At 40.2% G+C, this 22,352-nt stretch overlaps 1 protein-coding gene across 34 annotated transcripts in view; it reads right to left on the reverse strand.

The window, feature by feature from the left end:
• Positions 1-22,352, reverse strand: part of LOC117519820 (protocadherin gamma-A11-like) — a 911,360-nt gene that overhangs the window by 6,354 nt on the left and 882,654 nt on the right. For 16 of the 34 annotated variants that reach the window (XM_034181086.1, XM_034181072.1, XM_034181077.1 and 13 more), the window contains 2 exons: positions 11,851-11,909; positions 6,209-6,262 (listed from right to left, as the gene is read on the reverse strand). In XM_034181086.1, coding sequence (XP_034036977.1) covers positions 6,209-6,262; positions 11,851-11,909 — 113 coding nt within the window. Of the gene's footprint in view, positions 1-6,208; positions 6,263-11,850; positions 11,913-22,352 lie in introns of all 34 variants that reach the window. The other 18 variants (XM_034181092.1, XM_034181083.1, XM_034181087.1 and 15 more) reach the window with 3 other exon arrangements.

A 22,352-nucleotide genomic window follows, 5' to 3' on the forward strand; every position in this document is an offset into this window, starting at 1 on the left:
GGCCATACAATAATTACGTAAAACCCCAACGGTCAAAACGACCCCCTGTGAGCAAGCACTTGGCTACAGTGGGAAGGAAAAACTCCCTTTTAACAGGAAGAAACCTCCAGCAGAACCAGGCTCAGGGAGGGGCAGTCTTCTGCTGGGACTGGTTGGGGCTGAGGGAGAGAACCAGGAAAAAGACATGCTGTGGAGAGGAGCAGAGATCAATCACTAATGATTAAATGCAGAGTGGTGCATACAGAGCAAAAAGAGAATTATAGTGGGCGATTTTAACATCCACACAGATGCTGAGAAAGACAGCCTCAACACTGCATTTAATCTATTGTTAGACTCGATTGGCTTTGCTCAAAATGTAAATGAGTCCACCCACCACTTTAATCATACCTTAGATCTTGTTCTGACTTATGGTATGGAAATTGAAGACTTAACAGTATTCCCTGAAAACCCCCTTCTGTCTGATCATTTTTTAATAACATTTACATTTACTCTGATGGACTAACCAGCAGTGGGGAATAAGTTTCATTACAGTAGAAGTCTTTCAGAAAGTGCTGTAACTAGGTTTAAGGATATGATTCCTTCTTTATGTTCTCCAATGCCATATACCAACACAGGGCAGAGTAGCTACCTAAAGTCTGTGAGTGAGATAGATTATCTCGTCAATAGTTTTATATCCTCATTGAGGACAACTTTGGATGCTGTAGCTCCTCTGAAAAAGAGAGCCTTAACTGAAAAAGAGAGCCTTAAATCAGAAGTGCCTGACTCCGTGGTATAACTCACAAACTCGCAGCTTAAAGCAGATAACCCGTACGTTGGAGAGGAAATGGCGTCTCACTAATTTAGAAGATCTTCACTTAGCCTGGAAAAAGAGTCTGTTGCTCTATAAAAAAGCCCTCCATAAAGCTAGGACATCTTACTACTCATCACTAATTGAAGAAAATAAGAACAACCCCAGGTTTCTTTTCAGCACTGTAGCCAGGCTGACAAAGAGTCAGAGCTCTATTGAGCCGAGTATTCCTTTAACTTTAACTAGTAATGACTTCATGACTTTCTTTGCTAATAAAATTTTAACTATTAGAGAAAAAATTACTCATAACCATCCCAAAGACATATCGTTATCTTTGGCTGCTTTCAGTGATGCCGGTATCTGGTTAGACTCTTTCTCTCCGATTGTTCTGTCTGAGTTATTTTCATTAGTTACTTCCTCCAAACCATCAACATGTCTATTAGACCCCATTCCTACCAGGCTGCTCAAGGAAGCCCTACCATTAATTAATGCTTCGATCTTAAATATGATCAATCTATCTTTATTAGTTGGCTATGTACCACAGGCTTTTAAGGTGGCAGTAATTAAACCATTACTTAAAAAGCCATCACTTGACCCAGCTATCTTAGCTAATTATAGGCCAATCTCCAACCTTCCTTTTCTCTCATAAATTCTTGAAAGGGTAGTTGTAAAACAGCTAACTGATCATCTGCAGAGGAATGGTCTATTTGAAGAGTTTCAGTCAGGGTTTAGAATTCATCATAGTACAGAAACAGCATTAGTGAAGGTTACAAATGATCTTCTTATGGCCTCAGACAGTGGACTCATCTCTGTGCTTGTTCTGTTAGACCTCAGTGCTGCTTTTGATACTGTTGACCATAAAATTTTATTACAGAGATTAGAGCATGCCATAGGTATTAAAGGCACTGCGCTGCTGTGGTTTGAATCATATTTATCTAATAGATTACAATTTGTTCATGTAAATGGGGAATCTTTTTCACAGACTAAGGTTAATTATGGAGTTCCACAAGGTTCTGTGCTAGGACCAATTTTATTCACTTTATACATGCTTCCCTTAGGCAGTATTATTAGACAGCATTGCTTAACTTTTCATTGTTACGCAGATGATACCCAGCTTTATCTATCCATGAAGCCAGAGGACACACACCAATTAGCTAAACTGCAGGATTGTCTTACAGACATAAAGACATGGATGACCTCTAATTTCCTGATTTTAAACTCAGATAAAACTGAAGTTATTGTACTTGGCCCCACAAATCTTAGAAACATGGTGTCTAACCAGATCCTTACTCTGGATGGCATTACCCTGACCTCTAGTAATACTGTGAGAAATCTTGGAGTCATTTTTGATCAGGATATGTCATTCAATGCGCATATTAAACAAATATGTAGGAGTGCTTTTTTGCATTTGCGCAATATCTCTAAAATTAGAAAGGTCTTGTCTCAGAGTGATGCTGAAAAACTAATTCATGCATTTATTTCCTCTAGGCTGGACTATTGTAATTCATTATTATCAGGTTGTCCTAAAAGTTCCCTGAAAAGCCTTCAGTTAATTCAAAATGCTGCAGCTAGAGTACTGACAGGGACTAGAAGGAGAGAGCATATTTCACCCATATTGGCTTCTCTTCATTGGCTTCCTGTTAATTCTAGAATAGAATTTAAAATTCTTCTTCTTACTTATAAGGTTTTGAATAATCAGGTCCCATCTTATCTTAGGGACCTCATAGTACCATATCACCCCAATAGAGCGCTTCGCTCTCAGACTGCAGGCTTACTTGTAGTTCCTAGGGTTTGTAAGAGTAGAATGGGAGGCAGAGCCTTCAGCTTTCAGGCTCCTCTCCTCTGGAACCAGCTCCCAATTCGGATCAGGGAGACAGACACCCTCTCTACTTTTAAGATTAGGCTTAAAACTTTCCTTTTTGCTAAAGCTTATAGTTAGGGCTGGATCAGGTGACCCTGAACCATCACTTAGTTATGCTGCTATAGACTTAGACTGCTGGGTTCCCATGATGCACTGAGTGTTTCTTTCTCTTTTTACGCTGTATGCACCACTCTGCATTTAATCATTAGTGATTGATCTCTGCTCTCTTCCACAGCATATCTTTTTCCTGGTTCTCTCCCTCAGCCCCAACCAGTCCCAGCAGAAGACTGCCCCTCCCTGAGCCTGGTTCTGCTGGAGGTTTCTTCCTGTTAAAAGGGAGTTTTTCCTTCCCACTGTCGCCAAGTGCTTGCTCACAGGGGGTCGTTTTGACCGTTGGGGTTTTTCCGTAATTATTGTATGGCTTTGCCTTACAATATAAAGCGCCTTGGAGCAACTGTTTGTTGTGATTTGGCGCTATATAAATAAAATTGATTTGATTTGATTTGATCTGGAAAGTATTCACAGCACTTCTCTTTTTCCACATTTTATGCTACAGTCTTATTCCAAAATGGAGTACATTTTTTTTCCCCCCTCAAAATTCTACTCACAACACCCTATAATGACAACATGAAAAAAGTTTTTTTTTTAATTTTGCAAATTTATTAAAAATAAAAAAATAAAGCTATCACATGTACATAAGCATTCACAGCCTTTGCTCCAAACTTTGTTGATGCACTTTTGGCAGCAATTACAGCCTCGTGTCTACTTGAATATGATGCCATAAGCTTGGTGCAACTACCTTTGGGCAGTTTTGCCCACCTCTCAAGCTCCATAAGGTTGAATGTGAAGCGTTGGCACAGAGCCATTTTCAGATCTCTCCAGATATGTTCAATTGGATTCAGGTCTGGGCTCTGGCTGGGCGACTCAAGGACATTCACAGAGTTGTCTTGAAGCCACTCCTTTGATATCTTGGCTATGTGATTAGGGTCATTGTCCTGTTGAAAGGTGAACCATCACCCCAGTATGATGTCAAGAGCGCTCTGGAGCAGGTTTTCATCCAGGAGGTCTCTGTACATTGCTGCATTCATCTTTCCCTCAATCCTGACTAGTCTCCCAGTTCCTGTCACTGAAAAACATCCCTATAGCATGATACTGCCACCAACATGCTTCACTGTAGGGATGGTGCCTGGTTTCCACGAAATATGATGGCATTCACACCAAAATGTTCAATCTTTGTCTCATCAGACCAGAGAATTTTGTTTCTGATAGTCTGAAAGTTCTTCAGGTGTCTTTTGGGAAACTCCAGGCAGGCTGCCATATGCCTTTAATTAAGGAGTGTCTTCCGTCTGGCCACTCTACCATACAGGCCTGATTGGTGGGTTGCTGAAAAGATGGTTGTACTTCTGGAAGGTTCCCCTCTCTCCACAGAAGAATGCTGGAGCTCTGACATAGTGACCATCAGGTTCTTGGTCACCTCCCTGAATAAGACCCTGTTCACTAAGTTTAGACAGGCAGCCAGTTCTAGGAAGAGTCCTGATGGATCTGAACTTCTTCCATTTACAGATGACGGAGCCCAAAGGTGCTCAAAGCAGCAGAAATGTTTCTGTACCCTTCCCCAAATTTGTGCCTTGAGACAATCCTGTGTCTGAGGTCTACAGACAATTCCTTTGACTTCATGCTTGGTTTCTGCTCTGACATGCACTGTCAACTGTGGGACCTTATATGTAGACAGGTGTGTGCTTTTACTAATCATGTCCAATCAACAGAATTTACCCCAGGTGGGGTAAATTAAGCTGTAAAAACATCTCAAGGATGATCAGTGGAAACAAGATGCACTTGAGTTCAGTTTTGTGCTTCACGGGAAAGGCTGTGAATACTCATGTACATGTAATTGAATTTTTTATTTTTTTTTTTAGAAATTTGCAAAAATCTAAAAAAAACTAAACTGTCATTTTGGGGTACTGTGTGTAGAATTTTGAGAACAAAAAAAGAATTTTAACCATTTTGGAATAAGGTCATAACATGACAAAATAGGGACAAGTGAAGTGCTGTGAGCACTTTCCGGATGCATGGTATAGATATATATCACTCACTCATCTTCAACCACTTACTCCAATTAAGGGTCACAGGCAGTTAGAGCCTATCCCAGTAGTCATAGGCCATGAAGCGGGGTGCACACTGGACAGGACGCTAGTCTGTCGCAGGGCAACAAACAGACAAGCACATACACCCACAGGCACACCTACGGACAATTTAAAATTTTCAGTCCACATAACCTGCATGTCTTTGGATGTGAGAGGAAGCTGGAGGACCTGGAGACAACCCACGCAAACATGGGGAAAAAAAAAAATGCAATTTCCACACAGAAAGGCCACAGGTGGAGATCGTTCCCATGACCTTCTTGCTGTGAGGCAACAGTGCTAACCACCAAGCCACCGTGGTGCCATATATATATATGGCATTCATATACATTCATATATATATATATATATATATATATATATATAAAATAGGTTTAAACTATTGTTGAGCTAATATTTGAAATCCTGGCATTGCAAATTCCTGGAGGGTCTATTCCAAGATTTCAGAAAATCGGCCTACTAGTTTTTCAAAAATCCTGCTGACAAACGGCATGAGTGGGTGAAACCATACCTTCCTTGGTGAAGGTAATAAAAGTGAAAACTGAACTGCAGTAGAAAAACAGGGTTCTCTCTACTGCAAGTTGGCAGATCTCACTGCCAAATGTCTGAAGTGGTTTTCGTTTTAGAGAGAAAAACATGCATGTTCTGTGCCAGGCAGCTGAGGAGGAACAGGCTGGGACAGTGAAGCCAGGGGAGCCATTTCATATCTCCACATCTCCGAAGATAAAAAATAAAGTGAAGCTTCATTTAACCCAAATTAGAGTCTCCCTGTATTTATCACATCCTGTGGTTGTGTTAAGCACTTCCTGTGGTCAAAATAATCATTTCCTATGGGCAACACTTAAAAGTGGTCCAGAGGGACCACAGTGTCTCTGCAGATCTTCATCCAAATGTTTGAATGTGAATGTTTTAAATAAGTCACGCAATTTATGCCATCTCACACCTTTCAGAAAATCGTTAAACTCTAAAATAAAGAAATCTGTCATGTCACAGTTGTGTGTGTCTCAAAAGTGGTGACATCTGGCTGCAACCATCACAGATATAAATGAACGGCAATGAAAAACCAGTCGTTCAGACTTAAAGACTCAATGTGTAGCACATATATAATGCATAGAAAAGCTACACAACAATGCCACAGACTTTAAAAGTCCTTTCTACGCCACAGCAGGCATTGTGGCCTACACACATCGATCAACAAAACGCCATCAAACCTGCAGGGGGACTAACAGAAGCTATGGGATAGATACAGCTACACACAGCACAGCACTTAACTGGAGTGAGCTAGCTACAGACCTTCAGCCACTCTTTGCCATTATCAGCTGACTTTATCATTATCATCACAAATTTGGGGAAAAAAAAAGATGCTCATCAGCTGCTAAGGACAGACAGTGAGCATGACACCTACTTCTAGAATGATACCTTTTCACGCTCTTCGGCGTCCATCGTATATGTGTAGCGTATTGCATGTTGGGACTAAAAACACAACAGGTTATACAGTCGGAAAGAGTCATTTAGTATTTGACTAAATGATGTCAGTGCAGGAAAATTATGAGTTATGGACACATCAGTTTATAGTACCAAAGTAGCCAAATCAGTTTTGTTTTCTCTTTTAATGCATCCAGAACTGAAGTTGTGTTTCACCATTGCTGGAACTTGAGTTTTGTTCCACTTGTGTCTATAAGCAAAATGTACACCACTGACAAAGCGGTTATGGGATGGTTCATTTGTGATTGTTGCACCATTCTGTCAAACAATTTTGTGTACAGTGGATCAGGGGTCAGGTCGTCTGATTTATGAAAGGTTTTTGTTAATTTTCATATCTGGTTTTGTCAGAGCAACAGATTTCACTTTACACAGGTTAATTTATTGTGTGATTTGGACACTAACCAGTGATGTAAGGTGAGGATCCCCACAGGAATTACTTTGTGTCAAATGAATGGTTACTTAGGGAAATTCAAATGAAGACCATCATTTGCTTGTTCATGTCCACAAAAACAAGTAGTATCACATACTGAAAGTCCCCCAAAATTCCCCCTTGTAGGTTTTTCAGAATCCAAGATGGAATCCAAAATAACCACCATTTCAGCTTCTTCTTCTTTTTTAACATATCTTTGGGAACATCAGCTATGCCATTTTGGCAATGTGGCATATCTGAGGGCATGATCCAGCACACAGGTGTCTCAGTGATGAGGACTCCAGAAAGTGGCAAAAGCCAATGTGACACCAATGTTTCACCTGCTTGCACCCCTGATAGATGGCTACTTTCAAAAGTCGTGGTTCGGACATGGTTTCCATCCAGGAACCAAGGTGATTCTGGGTGGTGGATGTGTCAGTACATGACACCACATACTCCCAGACCTGACCTGATCTACATCATTTTATATTTTCATAGTTGGTCAAGAACATCTAACTCAATAGAAGCTCCCTGTTTCAAGCCCATGTGTAATCACTGTCCATGTACATCTGGAGTTGCATGAGGTGTAAAGTTTGTGCCAAATCAACATGCAGATCATATATCTGTAACTAATGTAGCAACCCCATGCAAAATGGGAACAGCTAAAAGAAGTGAATGACTGAATGAATGCAGCATCTATTTATATTTTCTACATTCAAAATGGGGTGGGGCAGTGGGTAGTACAGATCCATATAGCAAAGGCTACATTGTTCATTCATTTTCCCAAAGGCAGAACTGCATCTATTCTTGCTCAAAAACCCAGTGAGCCTAATACAACTGATACAGAACCACAACATTATATTCTGTTCAAGAGCCAGAAAAAAATCTGGATCTGAGGAACAAGCTGGGATGATACCACAGAAGCGCACAAACATGGGCCTGCATTTTCATGGATCACCATGAAGACAAATGAAAAATTCTCAGCATACAGCTGGTTGTAATCACATGAGAAGAACACCAACAAGTTGAATTCACAAACCCCAAATAATAATTAATAACAGGCTGGTGGATTGGCCAAGGAACTGCTAGAGTACATGACAAGTGAACCAGTTGTTTTTTGTCTTTCGGTTGACCCCATGTGCTCAGGGTCACCACAGTGGAGCCAGTACGGATCTGCATTGGGATTAGACAAGTTTTACACCAGTTGCCCTTCTCGTAGAGGACCTATCTGAGACATGTATACACATCATTTAGAAGAGGATAACTCAACTGTTCCAGTCTAATATGACTTCAATGAACAATTTGGGATTTGTGCCAAAATCTATCTGGGACAAAGAGCCCGAAAATGACCACACCCTTTGTTGGTTTGAGTGTGACCAATACATGTTTGGGAGGGTCATAGAAAAGTGTAAAATTTCTATTTTGATATTTTAAGAGAAAATAAGTGGGTCAACTTATTTCCATACATTGAAAGAAAATGAACATTTGCCAACTCTAAAGACATTTTATTTTCAGTCATACTGTACTCAATGCAATATAGATTTAAAGTGAAAGATACAAAACAAAGCTCATTTCTTTAGCAGACAGCAGCATCTAGAGATCTGTAAATGTCTTAAAGATTATCAGGGAAATTTTCCAACAGCCAATAGGTCAGAAATTTTAAATATGTGGTGATTCCAGACTGTATGTAGATAATTTTGACCTAAGGTTTTCAAGGATTCATGGATTCAAAAGGATTCAAAAGAATTTTATTGTCATATGCACAAAGGAACATGTTCCCTGCACAATGAAATGTGATTACTGCATTTAACCCATCCTAACTGCCAGTTAGGAGCAGAAGTCGCCTTTAGGCGCCCGGGGACCAGCTCCAGATGTATATCCTGCCTTAGGTCAACAGCAGGGCTGGGCAAACCTTGACCAGCCTAGACGACACACACATAACACACACATAAGCCGGCCCGGTACATGAACACATATAAAAAGCACACACAAGGTAAAATTTCTCGTGGTTTTCTCTTAAAATATCAAAATGAGAAATTTTCCCCTCTTTGATAACCCTTCTAAACATTTCCTGGTCATGTGGAACATATTGAGAACCTTGGAAAATCTGTACCTGCTGCAGTTTAGAAAATACAGCTATATTTTAAGTAACACTTGGGACAAAAAAGGGCGTAGTCATTTTCAGGCTGTTTGTCACTGGGAGAGATTTTGACACATATCCCAAGTTGTTCATTGGGGTCATATCAATCAATCAATCAATTTTTTTATATAGCACCAAATCACAACAAACAGTTGCCCCAAGGCGCTTTATATTGTAAGGCAAGGCCATACAATAATTATGTAAAACCCCAATGGTCAAAACGACCCCCTGTGAGCAAGCACTTGGCTACAGTGGGAAGGAAAAACTCCCTTTTAACAGGAAGAAACCTCCAGCAGAACCAGGCTCAGGGAGGGGCAGTCTTCTGCTGGGACTGGTTGGGGCTGAGGGAGAGAACCAGGAAAAAGACATGCTGTGGAGGGGAGCAGAGATCGATCACTAATGATTAAATGCAGAGTGGTGCATACAGAGCAAAAAGAGAAAGAAACAGTGCATCATGGGAACCCTATCCATATCCCTACCCATATCCTCCTGACTACCAGGTATATCCTCCTGACTACCAGGAATATTAGTCTATTAGTCTAGAACAGTTAAGTTGTCCTCTCCTAAATGATGTGCATACATGTCTAAGCTAGGTCCTAGACTATTCCTAATGCAACTCCAGTTTTACCCGGAGAAATGCACACAGCCCCTAGTCTTCCTAAGGTCTCCCAACGTAGTACTAACCAGGACCTACTCTACTTAGCTACTGAGACCTAACGAGATCAGGCTTACACAAAGCAGAGTGGCTGCATGTCCTATACATTGTGATTTCCGTTCATATTTTGGTCTGGAAATGCCTCTTTCATTAGTCACATTGTGTGGCTGAGATGGTGATGAAACTATCAACTCCAAACTATTTAAAATGTGACCTTGGTTTACAATGGCAGATGTCAGTACCATGAATGCCAAACAGAGCAGGTTCCTGAAACAGGAGTGAAGGGGGAGCACGCTATGCGATGTCTGTAGAGAAAGTGGTGCAGGGAGGACAAAGATTGACCTGCATTCTTGCAGGCTACATGGCACACCCTCAGCACAACTTCCTGCTGAAAGTATGGAAACAAAAGTCCACCCAAACACCCAACCCTAAAACGGAGCAGACTTTTAAGGAGGAAGGAGGAAGTTGTTCTGCAAAGTGGGTGTGTCTGATGTAGCAGCCTTAAGGAGTAACTGGAAGTACCAAATAAATGCTGTAGAGACCCTGAGGACCATTGGGTTGGTGGTTTTTCCCAGATTCTGTCGTGTGAAGTGGATCAGAGGCTACCACGCCCCCTGAAGGGACATCAGCCTATCACATGGTACTTTCCTAACCTAGGCCAGTACCCATTTTACAGATGGGTGGACTGGAACAATGCTCATGAATGGTCTTTTCCAAGGATACACACAGGTAGCTTGAACCAAAGGTCTGCAATTAAACCCAGGACTATATATTTGTAGTCTAAGTCCTATCCCACAGAACCACCTGCAAGGAGTGACTTCAAGACTAGTTGGGGGCTAGTCACACCAAAGATATGACCATGTTACAGGTTATTTGGCCATGACCTAAAATTAGAGGAATCGCCAAACCAATCATGAAAAGAACATGTGACTGTTCACGGAGGTTGTGGCTAATCACTGGATGGGAAAAAAAAAAAAGGTAATGGATTTTTTTTCTTTTTTATTTTTTTGAGCATGATCAAAATCCAGCTGCAACTGAACTATAAATTTTGAGGTCACAGGAGCTCATGTGGAGGTCACCCTGCCAGTCGTGAAGCTGCTAGTGCCAACTGACGATCAGTGGCACCACCAGCGGTATAACCTTATGATCAGTAATCAGTGATCAGTAATGCCACTTGCCATGATCTCTTCCAACTTATTTTGTTGTTTTAGAAATTGTAATAATAAAAGCGTAGACAGTACGGCTCAGAGCATTGTGCTTTTTCTTTCGTTCTTCAAGTGTTTGTGTGACTATGTGCATAAAAACAGCTCTCCTTCCACCGTGCTGTTTCTGTTATAAACACGCACTCAAATATGCTCAGTGCGTGCATGCGGGAGAACATGTGTGTGTCTGTGCACACGGGCATGCTTTTTAGCAAAGTGGATTTGTGGGAAAAAATGGTGGGAGAATGTTTTTTCTTTTGTTTTTTGGCTGCATTTAGAACCACTGACACAGATCGGCATATTTAATTCACAAGTATTCATGACCACAGACAAATGTGTGGACACTGGATGTGCCGCTTCCACATCATGGGTCAGTCGTACGTATCGGTGTGACCGTAGCTCTAGACCTATTTGAACAGAGATGCTGAATATAACCAAATGTGACAATATAAAGTGTGATGTGGGAGGAGCTAAAACACAATCCGTATACATCCCAGGTAACATCCCCTCACTCTCCTCAAGACATCATTTATAATTCCAAAAATAAATAAATAAAATAAAAAATGTGCTTTGTTGCTATGAAAAATACATCAGCGTTAATTCTGCATTGGTTCACACAGTAAGGGCATGCAACAACAAAACCACCAAAACACAAACACGCCCACACACATACACTAAACAGAACTGAAGAACCAGCAGATGTAACTCATCTGTTGCCGAGTAACAGACAAATCAGTCAAAATTGAAATTCAAGTACAGCCCGCCAGGATGACCTTTCTGGTGGCACACACACACACACACACTAGCCCATCCCCCAAAATGTCTTTGCCATCCTCATCAGTGACGGTGCAAAGGCTCAGCGAGAGGAGAGGAACGGGGGGTGGCGCTGCGGCAGCCATTTTATGAAGCAGCCTGGAAATGGGCAGAGTTACTCATTCGTAATGGCAAACATCAGGAATCAAAACTCACTGAGCGGGAATGAAACCAGAATGTTGTTCAGAGTCGGGTTCAGATAACCACATTGCGAATTCTGGGTGAAAAAAGCTGATGTCATCAGCTTTTTTTTTAATGCTTACAGAACTCCCTCTGTCTGCACTCACCTTTTGCAGCACAACAACAGCACGTCCTTGAGATTATCGCACATTTAATGTGTGTGTATCACTGACTCACCCGCTCGGCCCGGGTCTCTGTCCCTGTGTGAAGCGCCAGTCATTGTTGGGGGGTTTTTGCTGTGAAGAGAGCAGAAAAGTACAACATGAAATCAGGATGTTTGAAGAACAGCGAGACACGCTTTTGAGGTTTGTCTTTCTGCCTGTAAAAATGCTACATTGTACATTGAGGCTTGCAGTGTATGCGATTTCGGAAAACTTCTCAAAAATGATTACAGATGATGGCAACAAATGTCTGCGAGCTCAGGCATTTGTGTTGTTCTGTGAGCTGTGGAGCGGAAAATTCTGCAGTGGTGCGCGCACAAATAAAACAAAGTGGGTTTTTTTAAATAATGTGGGACAGAAACTACACACAAAAGGTGGACGAGATCAAGAAGTGAAGTACAGAGACTGTGCATCCTCACAGGCTGAAGGCTCCACTGATCATCACATAAATACTGGAGAGAGAAAGTGGATGAATATCTTTCACTCTATTCCGCTTTCATCCAGCTCTACCTCTCTCTCTCTCCCCCTCTCCCTGCGTCACGCTATCCTTTCCATTTCTCTCCTTCTCTCTTGTTGTGCAGTGATGCAGTGAATAGACCCTTGGCTTGACTCCAGATTCTGCTGCCTAATCGACACAAGAGCTCCCCGGAGAGAGGCCAGCGGGATGATGTGCTGCATTATTAAAAGAGCTGCTCCACTCCGGGGAATGACAGAATCAGTGAGAAGTGAGCGAGAAAGCAGAAAGAGTAGAAGCCCTCAAAACACACTTGTAAAAATGGAGCAGGATTTCAGAACAAACTGCAGACTGGTTGCAACAAGTGCTGCAAAATGAAGAGATCCTAAGTGGGGAAAATGTTTCCTAAAATAAAATACCTCTAACTTCGTCGGATGTGCTATTAGTTCATTACTAATCAGACGATCGATCAGCCTGGGACAGTAAATGTTCTGAAATGGACTCAGCAGAATAGAAGCAAAATGAGTCATAAAATAAAAATAGCAAGTCGGTGTGGCAGTTAATAACACAGGAAGGACAAACCACAATGAAAGTCTATGATGAAAAGTGCACAACGATGCAACACCCACATTTCAAAGTATCAGGAGTTTATACACTAATGCAGTACCCGAAATGAAGTATCACGTGAAGGCAACAAGCAACACATCAAGGAGATGGAGGAGCTTTAACTTAGATTATTAACATTACTTTCCACATGTATCATTATTTGGTTTGCTGAGCCCACAACTGATAATCTGTAGTAGTGTTCCGGAAAAATTTAGACCGCTTTAAGTGAAAACAACCTTCACCTTGTTCCTTTTCAGTGGTGTCCACAAGTTGTCATCTCTTTAATACTCAATCAACCATAGTACCAAGTAATAAAAAGGAAAAATCTGCTTGTTTTCACCAGCTTGCTGTTGCTGCATCTTATCAGTGCAGTGGACAAAGACAAGGGGGAACAGTCAAAGTCCTTCACAGCTGACTGCAGTGGACATTTACAGTCTAAATACAGATTGTCTGATGTGTATGTGTGTGGGCATGTGATTCTGTCTGAGTTTTTGAAGGGAAACGCAGAATAGCAGTGAGTGCAGCTGAACATCCATGGAGAGGCCCAGCATTCCAGCAGTGTGACTCGCTCTCACCACAGACACACACACATATGTTCCAAGGTCAGATCCCACTGCGGGCATGTAGAATAAAGGCTAAGAATCTGCTATTGGTACTCTGCACCGAAATACTAGCAGGCAGCTCTCACAGACTGCAAGCAGGCAGACAACAACATCTGAGGGGGGTTGGGGAGTTCAGATTGATCAGAATGTATTAATAAAACATCTAGTTTTGTACACGTTAATGACAGAAGGAAGACGGAGAAGGTCAGACAGACTCGGACAAAGCAGAAAGCCAATGCAGCTCCAAGGGGAAGGAAGGGATTACAGTTCTGTGAGACTGAATTCTCTTGTGATAAAATAACTTTTTAATACATGCCTGAATGCTTTAAACACAGTCTGCTTCACTTACAGCCACATTCTGAACAGAAGAAATTGAATTACAACCTCAGAGAGTTCCTTAGCTCTTGCTAGAATATGTATAGTCATAAATTATGTCGTTTGGCGACTTTACGAGCCCAACAGCAGAAATAAATACCGATGATCAAAATACATCTCTACATAATCCAAATACTGTTATACTACATATAGGCTGAACTAGGAGTGGATATTGAGTTTAAACCACTACAAAAATATTCCTCACACAGTGATGGCCAGAAACAATGCTTTCTGAAACTGAAACAAAAGAAGCAGCTCATTCACCGTTCTGAAATACTCAAAACTGTAAATTACCAGCTGCTTCAGACTGCAAGTCACTGCTTCAAAATAAGCAAAACAAAAAATGAATTAGTTCAGACATTACTCATTTTATTTTGAAATGCTCAACTTAGTAAATAAACCATCTATTTTACAAAAAAAATAAAAAATAAAATACTCGAAACACTAAAATAAACAGTGTGCTAAAAATAATTCACCTCTGTTTGCAACACTAAATGAAAGGACTACTTCAGAAAATGATTTGCTGTTTTGAAATGTCTTAAGCAGAAAATGAACACTGTTTCATAAAATGCTCAAAACATTCACTGAAACACCTCTGTTTTGAGATGCTTGAAACACTAAAAACAGTTACAGTTGTGCTCATACGTTTACATACCCTGGCAGAATTTTAGTTTTGTTTTGGCCATTTTTCAAAGAATATAAATGATAACACAAAAACTTTTATTTTTATTCATGGTTAGTGGTTGTGTGAAGCCATTTATTGTCAAACAACTGTGTTTACTCTTTTTAAATCATAATGACAGCAGAACCTAACCAAATTACCCTGATCAAAAGTTTACAAACCCCAGTGATTTTGGCCTGATAACATGCACACAATTTGACACAAACAGGTTTGAATGGCTACAAAAGGTAACCATCCTCACCTGTGATCTGTTTGCTTGTAGTCAGTGTGTGTGTATGTGTGTGTGTGTGTGTGTATATATATGGTCAGTGACTTTCTGGGCTCCTGACAGACCCTTGCATCTGTCATCCAATGCTGCACTGATATTTCTGGTTTCTGAGTCATAGGGAAAGCAAAAGAATTGTCAAAGAAAAGGTAAGTAAACTGTATAAACATGAAAGAGATATAAAAAGATATCCAAGGAACTAAGAATGCCAATTAGCAGTGTTCAAACTTTAATTAAGAAGTGGAAAATGAGGGATTCTGTTGGAACCAACCCATGGTCAGGTAGACCAACAAAAATCTCAGCAACAACTGCCAGGAAAATTGCTCTGGATGCAAAGAAAAACCCACAAATACTTCAATTGAAATACAGGAGTCTCTGAAAAAAGTGGTCTGGCTGTTTCAAGATTTACAATAAGGAGGCACTTGAAGAAAAATGGGCTGTATTGTCGAGTCGCCACAAATGCCACAAAGTATCCGACTGACAATAAGCCAAACAGCACAGAGATCAAAGTCAATTGATCTCTGTGTGATGAGACCAAATTTGAGACCAAAATTGAACTTTTTGGCCACAACCTAAACATTACATTTGGAGAGGAGTCAACAGTCAAAGCCTATCATCAAAGGTACACCATTCTTACTGTGAAGCATGGCAGTAGATCACTGATGTTTTGGGGATGTGTGAGCTGCAAAGGCACAGGAAACGTGGTCAAAAGTAATGGCAGGATGAATGCAGCATGTTATCAGGAAATACTGGAGGAAAATTTGCACTCATCAGCCCGGAAGCTGTGCATGGGACGTACTTAGCCATTCCAACATGACAGCTATCCAAAACACAAGGCCAAGCCAAACTGCCATTGGCAACAACAGAATACACTGGAGGTTCTGGAGTGGCCATCTCAGTCTCCTGACCTCAATATCATTGCACCACTCTGGGGAGATCTCAAACATGCAGTTCATGCAAGACAGCCCAAGAATTTATAGGAACTGGAGGCTTTTTGCCAAGAAGAATGGGCAACTTTACCATCAGAGTAAATAAAGAGCCTTATCCACAACTACCACAAAAGACTCCAAGCTGCCACTGATGTTAAAGGGGGCAATACAAGGTATAAAGAACTGGGTTATGCAAACTTTTGATCAGGGTCATTTGGGTAGTTTCTGTTGTCATTATGATTTAAAAAGAATAAACACATTTGTTTGACAATAAATGTGTTAACACATTCATATTCTCTGAAAAATGGGCAAAAATATCTGTAATTCTGCCAGGGTATGTAAACAAATGAGCACAACTGTATGACACAAAGTGACTCATTGACTCAAAATGCTTGAAACATGAAATTAAACAACTGCTTCAGAAACTAATGCTGGAAAAATACCAAATACAGTAAATAAACCACTAAACAACTGCATCAGAAATAATGAATTTAAAACACCTAAACACCACAGTGCTGACTTCACTGGACACTGCCCTCTGCCCCGCAAAGCAATAAAGAATTCCTGGCTGCGCCCTTGGAAGCTTTCATAATCATGCACCAAAGGTGTACATCCATATATTGTTTTCTTTTCTCCTCATCTCACAGTGGTGAAAACAAAACCACGACATGTGCACACACATCCAGCTCCATCTGGCACTCTGTGTGGAAGATTCAGTTTCAAAACACACATACACACACATTGTGTTAATGGTGTTAAAGGAGCTGTGGCTGCACTGCACCTGGTGCTCCGTCTGAAATGCTGAAATCAGTTCTGCTCCCTGGATGATCTTCATTACGCATGTGCTAAACACACCTTACAACACAAAGACCACTTTTAGTTATTCTGTGCTGTTTCCATCCACAGTGTTCTTGAAACCTTGTCAATGGAAATTATGGCGTATGACCCAAAAAAATGCTCTTTGCTTTATGTTATTAACTATCACTGAGCCAGATCTGAGTTAAGAGAAAGAAACAATGCCTGGTATTTGATTTTAAAATTCTTCTGCCTTACAAAACCACAACTCAACTGACAAAGCCCTTTAGGACAGTTTGACTGATCTGTGTGAACCAGGTTGCCAATGTTAAGTCCTGTTTTGGCAGAGTTTTGATGCAGAGCAGAATCATTGAAATATGGAAGAGAAACTAACTGATACAAATGTATCAGTGAATCAAACCCATCACATCAGGATTATGTTGAATGCTCCCTGGTCCATGGATCCACAGACCTCCTAGCTGCACATGCACATTGATACTTCAGGATTGATCAATATCAAATCAAACAATTTCTGATAAATGTCACAGGTTACCAGCTCAGAATTTTCTGAAAAACAATAGAGGCATACATCTCTTTAACGAGTGCTTCATGGACAAACCCAAATGACAAATTCACTTTTGTCACAACTTTGATCTTCCATTAATTCATTGGATTTGCTTGTAGAAATTTGAACTTGAGTGTCAAAGGATAACTTAAATGATATCATGAACACTTTCATTAATTACTGTGGTAAATCTGTATTGAGAGTTTTATGTGAAGATGTCATTATAACCCCAATTCCAATGAAGTTGGGACGTTGTGTTAAATGTAAATAAAAACAGAATACAATGATCTGAAAATCCTCTTCAACCTATATTCAACTAAATACACCACAAAGACAAGATATTTAATGTTCAAACTAATAGACTTTGTTGTTTTTGTGCAAATATTTGCTCATTTTAAAATGGATGCCTGCAATACATTTCAAAAAAGTTGGGATGGGACAACAAAAGACTGAGAAAGTTGATGAGCACTCAAAGAACACCTAATTGGAAACAGGTGAGTGCCATGATTAGGTATAAAAGGAGCATCCCCAAAAGGCTGAGCCATTCACAAGCAAAGATGGGGCGAGGATCACCACTTTGTGAACAACTGCATGAAAAAATAGTTCAACAGTTTAAGAACAATGTTTATCAACATTTAATTGCAAGGACTTTAGGGATTCCATCATCTACAGTTCAAAATATAATCAGAAGATTCAGAGAATCTGGAGAACTTTCTACACGTAAGCGGCAAGGTCAAAAACCAACATCGAATGCCTGTCACCTTCGATCCCTCAGGTGGCACTGCATTAAAAACCGACATCATTGTGTAAAGGATCTTTCTGCGTGGGCTCAGGAACACTTAAGAAAAGCATTGTCAGTTAACACAGTTCGTCGCTACATCTACAAGCGCAAATTAAACCATGCAATGCGAAAGCCATACATTAACAACACCCAGAAACGCCGCCGCCTTCTCTGGGCCCGAGCTCATTTGAAATGGACAGACGCAAAGTGGAAAAGTGTGCTGTGGTCTAATGAGTCCACATTTCAAATTGTTTTTAGAAATCATGGACGTCGTATCCTCTGGACAAAAGAGGAAAAAGACCATCCAGATTGTTACCAGCACAAAGTTCAAAAGCCAGCATCTGTGATGGTATGGGGGTGTGTTAGTGCCCATGGCATGGGCAACTTACACATCTGTGATGGCACCATTAATGCTGAAAGGTACATCCAGGTTTTGGAGCAACACATGCTGCCATCCAAGCAACGTCTTTTTCAGGGACATCCCTGCTTATTTCAGCAAGACAATGCCAAGCCACATTCTGCACGTGTTACAACAGAGTCGCTTCATAGTAAAAGAGTGCGGGTACTAGACTGGCCTGCCTACAGTCCAGACCTGTCGCCCATTGAAAATGTGTGGCGCTTTATGAAGCACAAAATATGACAACAGAGACTGTTGAACAACTGAAGTCGTACATCAAGCAAGAATGGAAAAAATTTAACCTACAAAGCTTCAACAATTAGTGTCCTCAGTTCCCAAACACTTATTGAGTGTTGTTAGAAGGAAAGGTGATGTAACACAGTTGTAAACATACCACCGTCCCAACTTTTTTGAAACGTGTTGCAGGCATCCATTTCAAAATGAGCAAATATTTGCACAAAAACAATAACATTTATCAGTTTGAACATTAAATATCTTGTCTTTGTGGTGTATTCAATTGAATGTAGGTTGAAGAGGATTTGCAACTCATTGCATTCTCTGTTTTTATTTACATTTTACACAACGTCCCAACTTCATTGGAATTGGGGCTGTATATTCATTTTGACTATGCCACTTGCATCATCTTGAAGCCTTCAGGTGGTCTCATTTGATTTCACAACTTCAGCCTTATTTGTCCAGGTGATATAGTCATTTCAAGTTTTGTATACCATAAATGTGTTATTTGTATGAATGTATGTTTATTTCTGAATTTTTTCTTTTTTTTACATAGTCTCAATTAGTCAAAATAACAAAGGCTGGGTAGGATTACTTTGAAAGAATACATGTGGATTACATGTATGTATGTACATACACATACATTTGGATTACTTGTAATCTGATTACTTTTGGATTACATTTCAAAGTAATCCTACCCAACTGTATATACTCTTTCAGTTGAAAACCCCAACAACTTCAAAACATACAATCCTTTTGCTTTTAATGCTCTTAGAACTCCAGATTTATTTTTTTATTTTTTGAATAAATACATAAATAAATACAATAAACTGGGCCATATTAAATAAATAAGTAAACTTCAACTCTAAGATGATCACCAACACTCAGTTTTGTGTCAGCTCATGTTGGAATCTTAGTGGAAGTCGAAGCCCTTTTGGCTGCTCCCTTATTTTCCGCTTGGGGTCGTCACAGCAGATCCAAAGTGGAGCTGCATATTGAACTGGCACAAGCTTTATTCCGGATGCCCTTCCTGATGCAATTCCACATTACACTGAGAAAGGGAATCTTCAACAATGAATGGTAAAATTAAGAAAAAATATGATTTCTGGTTGAAATGGTTAATTACTGATCTCAAAAATTTAAATTTTTAACCAATCATAAATGTGTTTTTTTCTTTTTTCAATTCTGTCAGAGGTACAAACACGGAAAATGGGATTTTATCAACAGAAATATTAATACACTATAAAAACCAGATTTCAGCTTTTTTTCCATCATAGTTTTGGATCAGAAACTGCTAAAATATAGTATCTGCTATTTTTGTTTGTAAGTTGTTGGGTTGTTGTTTTTTGGTGGTGGTGAAACATGGGGGGGGGGGGGGTGTGCTGTGACACAGTAGTTGAAGTAAAGTAATACATTTGACTCATTTAATTGCCAAAGATTCCATAATTGTGAAATTTCACATTTCTACAAGTAAAAACAGTAAACTGATCGGAGTTGAACACTGGATGAAAATGCTTTTCTCAAGCCATGAAAAAATACAATTTTGAAATGCTATATTTTGAAAATGGGGAGCTACACTGACCAAAAATTTTTTGGATTTGTCCATGAGACCAGTAAATGTGCATCTCCGAAAGTATTCAAGAAATTCTAAAATGGTGACCCTGAGGCATCTGGTTAACTTCATATGGAATGACCCTGCCTTCAGCAGTTGTAATTTTGCTGAATTCTTTGTGTATGTAATAACCTTTTGTTCAGCAAATAGTAGTAGCAAATATTACACAGACTGACACATCAGCACCTCTGTAGACATGCTGGGGGGTGGGGACAAAAGCCACAGGGTCCTAGTAAAAATACACAACGGGCTGCCGGGCTCCTCATGTCTGATGCTTTGCACACAAGCTCACTTACAAGCTCCTAAACAGCCATCGTGCAGCCTGCTCCTCTAAGCCCACTGTCACTGAGGAACATGTGCATCCTTTCTCTCTGTCTCTGTTGTCCTCATTGGACACATGTCTGGGACACAGATGGCACCCCTCAGGGACAAACCAAATCAGCACACAGGCACAGAGAGAGAAAGAGTGACAGAGCCCAATGCACATCCTCATAAAAAAAAAGAAGCTGATAACAGACATAAAGTTAAACAATCTGTGCAACAATTCTAAAGGCCAAACAGATGGACAGAAGAGAAAATGTCAAACTGTTTTTTGTTTTTGAATTCCCCACAAATAAATCTTCATGGCCATTTTACATCATTCATAGATCTTCCACTAAAGATGTCACATGGGTCTCATGCATGTGATTTTATTATTCAACTGTGGTGCTTCGTCACACTATGAAGAGAATATTATGGAAAGAAGTGGACCATGTGGCTCACTCATCATCATCAGTCTGGGTCACATGGTGCCCAGTTCTGGGACTAATCACCTAAAGTTCAGAGGACAACAGGAAGGAGGGGGTCAGGGGACTGACCCCACAAATTCCTGTTTTGCAGCTTCTGACACCCCCTCCCTCCCCCAGCCTTGCAGCTCTTCATCCATTTTCTTTCCATTGCCCTTTTCCTCTCCTTCATCCTCCATCTGTCTCTCTGTCATCCTGTTCCGCCCTCATCTCTGAGCCATGCAGCACAACAGGACCTATTTCCATCCGCTTGTCTCCTCCTCCTAATCCTCCTCTCCATCTGCCTTCAGTAGTTTTCCCCTCCTTTGTCATTTTTTTCCACCTATCTCCAAATACGTGTTGACTTCACTTTATATTTTTATCTTTTATGGGTGAAATTAATTATTAAGATGCTTTTTATTCACCAAAATGTATCAGAGAGGCCAGATCTAAGAGAGTTTACATGCAGAAGAATCCTCCAGCTAAAACAATTAGATTATCAGATGAAAAAGGCGATACTATACAAGTATACACAGAATACTATACCTGTGTTTCTGTGATTTTTTATATTTTTCACGATTAGCATGTCAGCAAAAAAAAAAGAACTGAAATTTCCAAATATTAAAGAAAAACTGATATGTTAAAGAAAACATCACCAAATTGATTAAAACTGTACTACAATAAATAAATAAAGTAACAGACCTTTGCCCACAATGCATAATTTCGTAAAGACAAACACAATATGAACTGATCAACATGAGGTTCTTGTAAAACCACAAGATTGTTTATGAAGCCACTATAGGTCATAAAACATCTAAAAAACTGAATCTACAGTTTATAGCCCAAACATAGGCTGCAGATACTGATGTGATGCAACCTATTAAAAAAAGAAGCAAGTCTCACTTTCTGTTTACAGGGTATGCATGTCACACACCGCAAACAGGATTCCAGATATCTATAACATTACATATGTCACAGGTGTTCAACTGGGTCATTTTCAGGGGCGGCTCCATCAGTAAAAGAACAAAATTAACACATTTAACTCAGACAAATCAAACAACTGAACAGATAATAGGTATCCCCACTCCCAATATCTCAGAGTTCAATTCAATTCATCTATAAAGCAACAAATCACAACATAGGTCACCCAAGGTGCTTCATATCAATAAGGTCTAGCCTTACAGTTACCAAGTTAAACTGTAAAGCCATCGCATGCATTGCAAACAGAACAGGAAATCACACACCCACTCAATTATTACCTTTGCGGCAGGTACAGGGCCCTAAAACGAACCAGGGTGCGCTTTTCCAACTAATAATTCAGCTGGTGCTGAGAAGAAAATACACTTATTATTGTCATGAAATATCATTGATGCTTTGGATGCCTTAGGGTGCTGCTTATCATATGATGTTTTGTTAGGTGTACCATTTGGATGTGCTGCGGAACAGAATTTCCCTTT

This window comes from Thalassophryne amazonica, chromosome 11, assembly GCF_902500255.1.
Source record: "Thalassophryne amazonica chromosome 11, fThaAma1.1, whole genome shotgun sequence".
NCBI lineage: Eukaryota > Metazoa > Chordata > Actinopteri > Batrachoidiformes > Batrachoididae > Thalassophryne > Thalassophryne amazonica.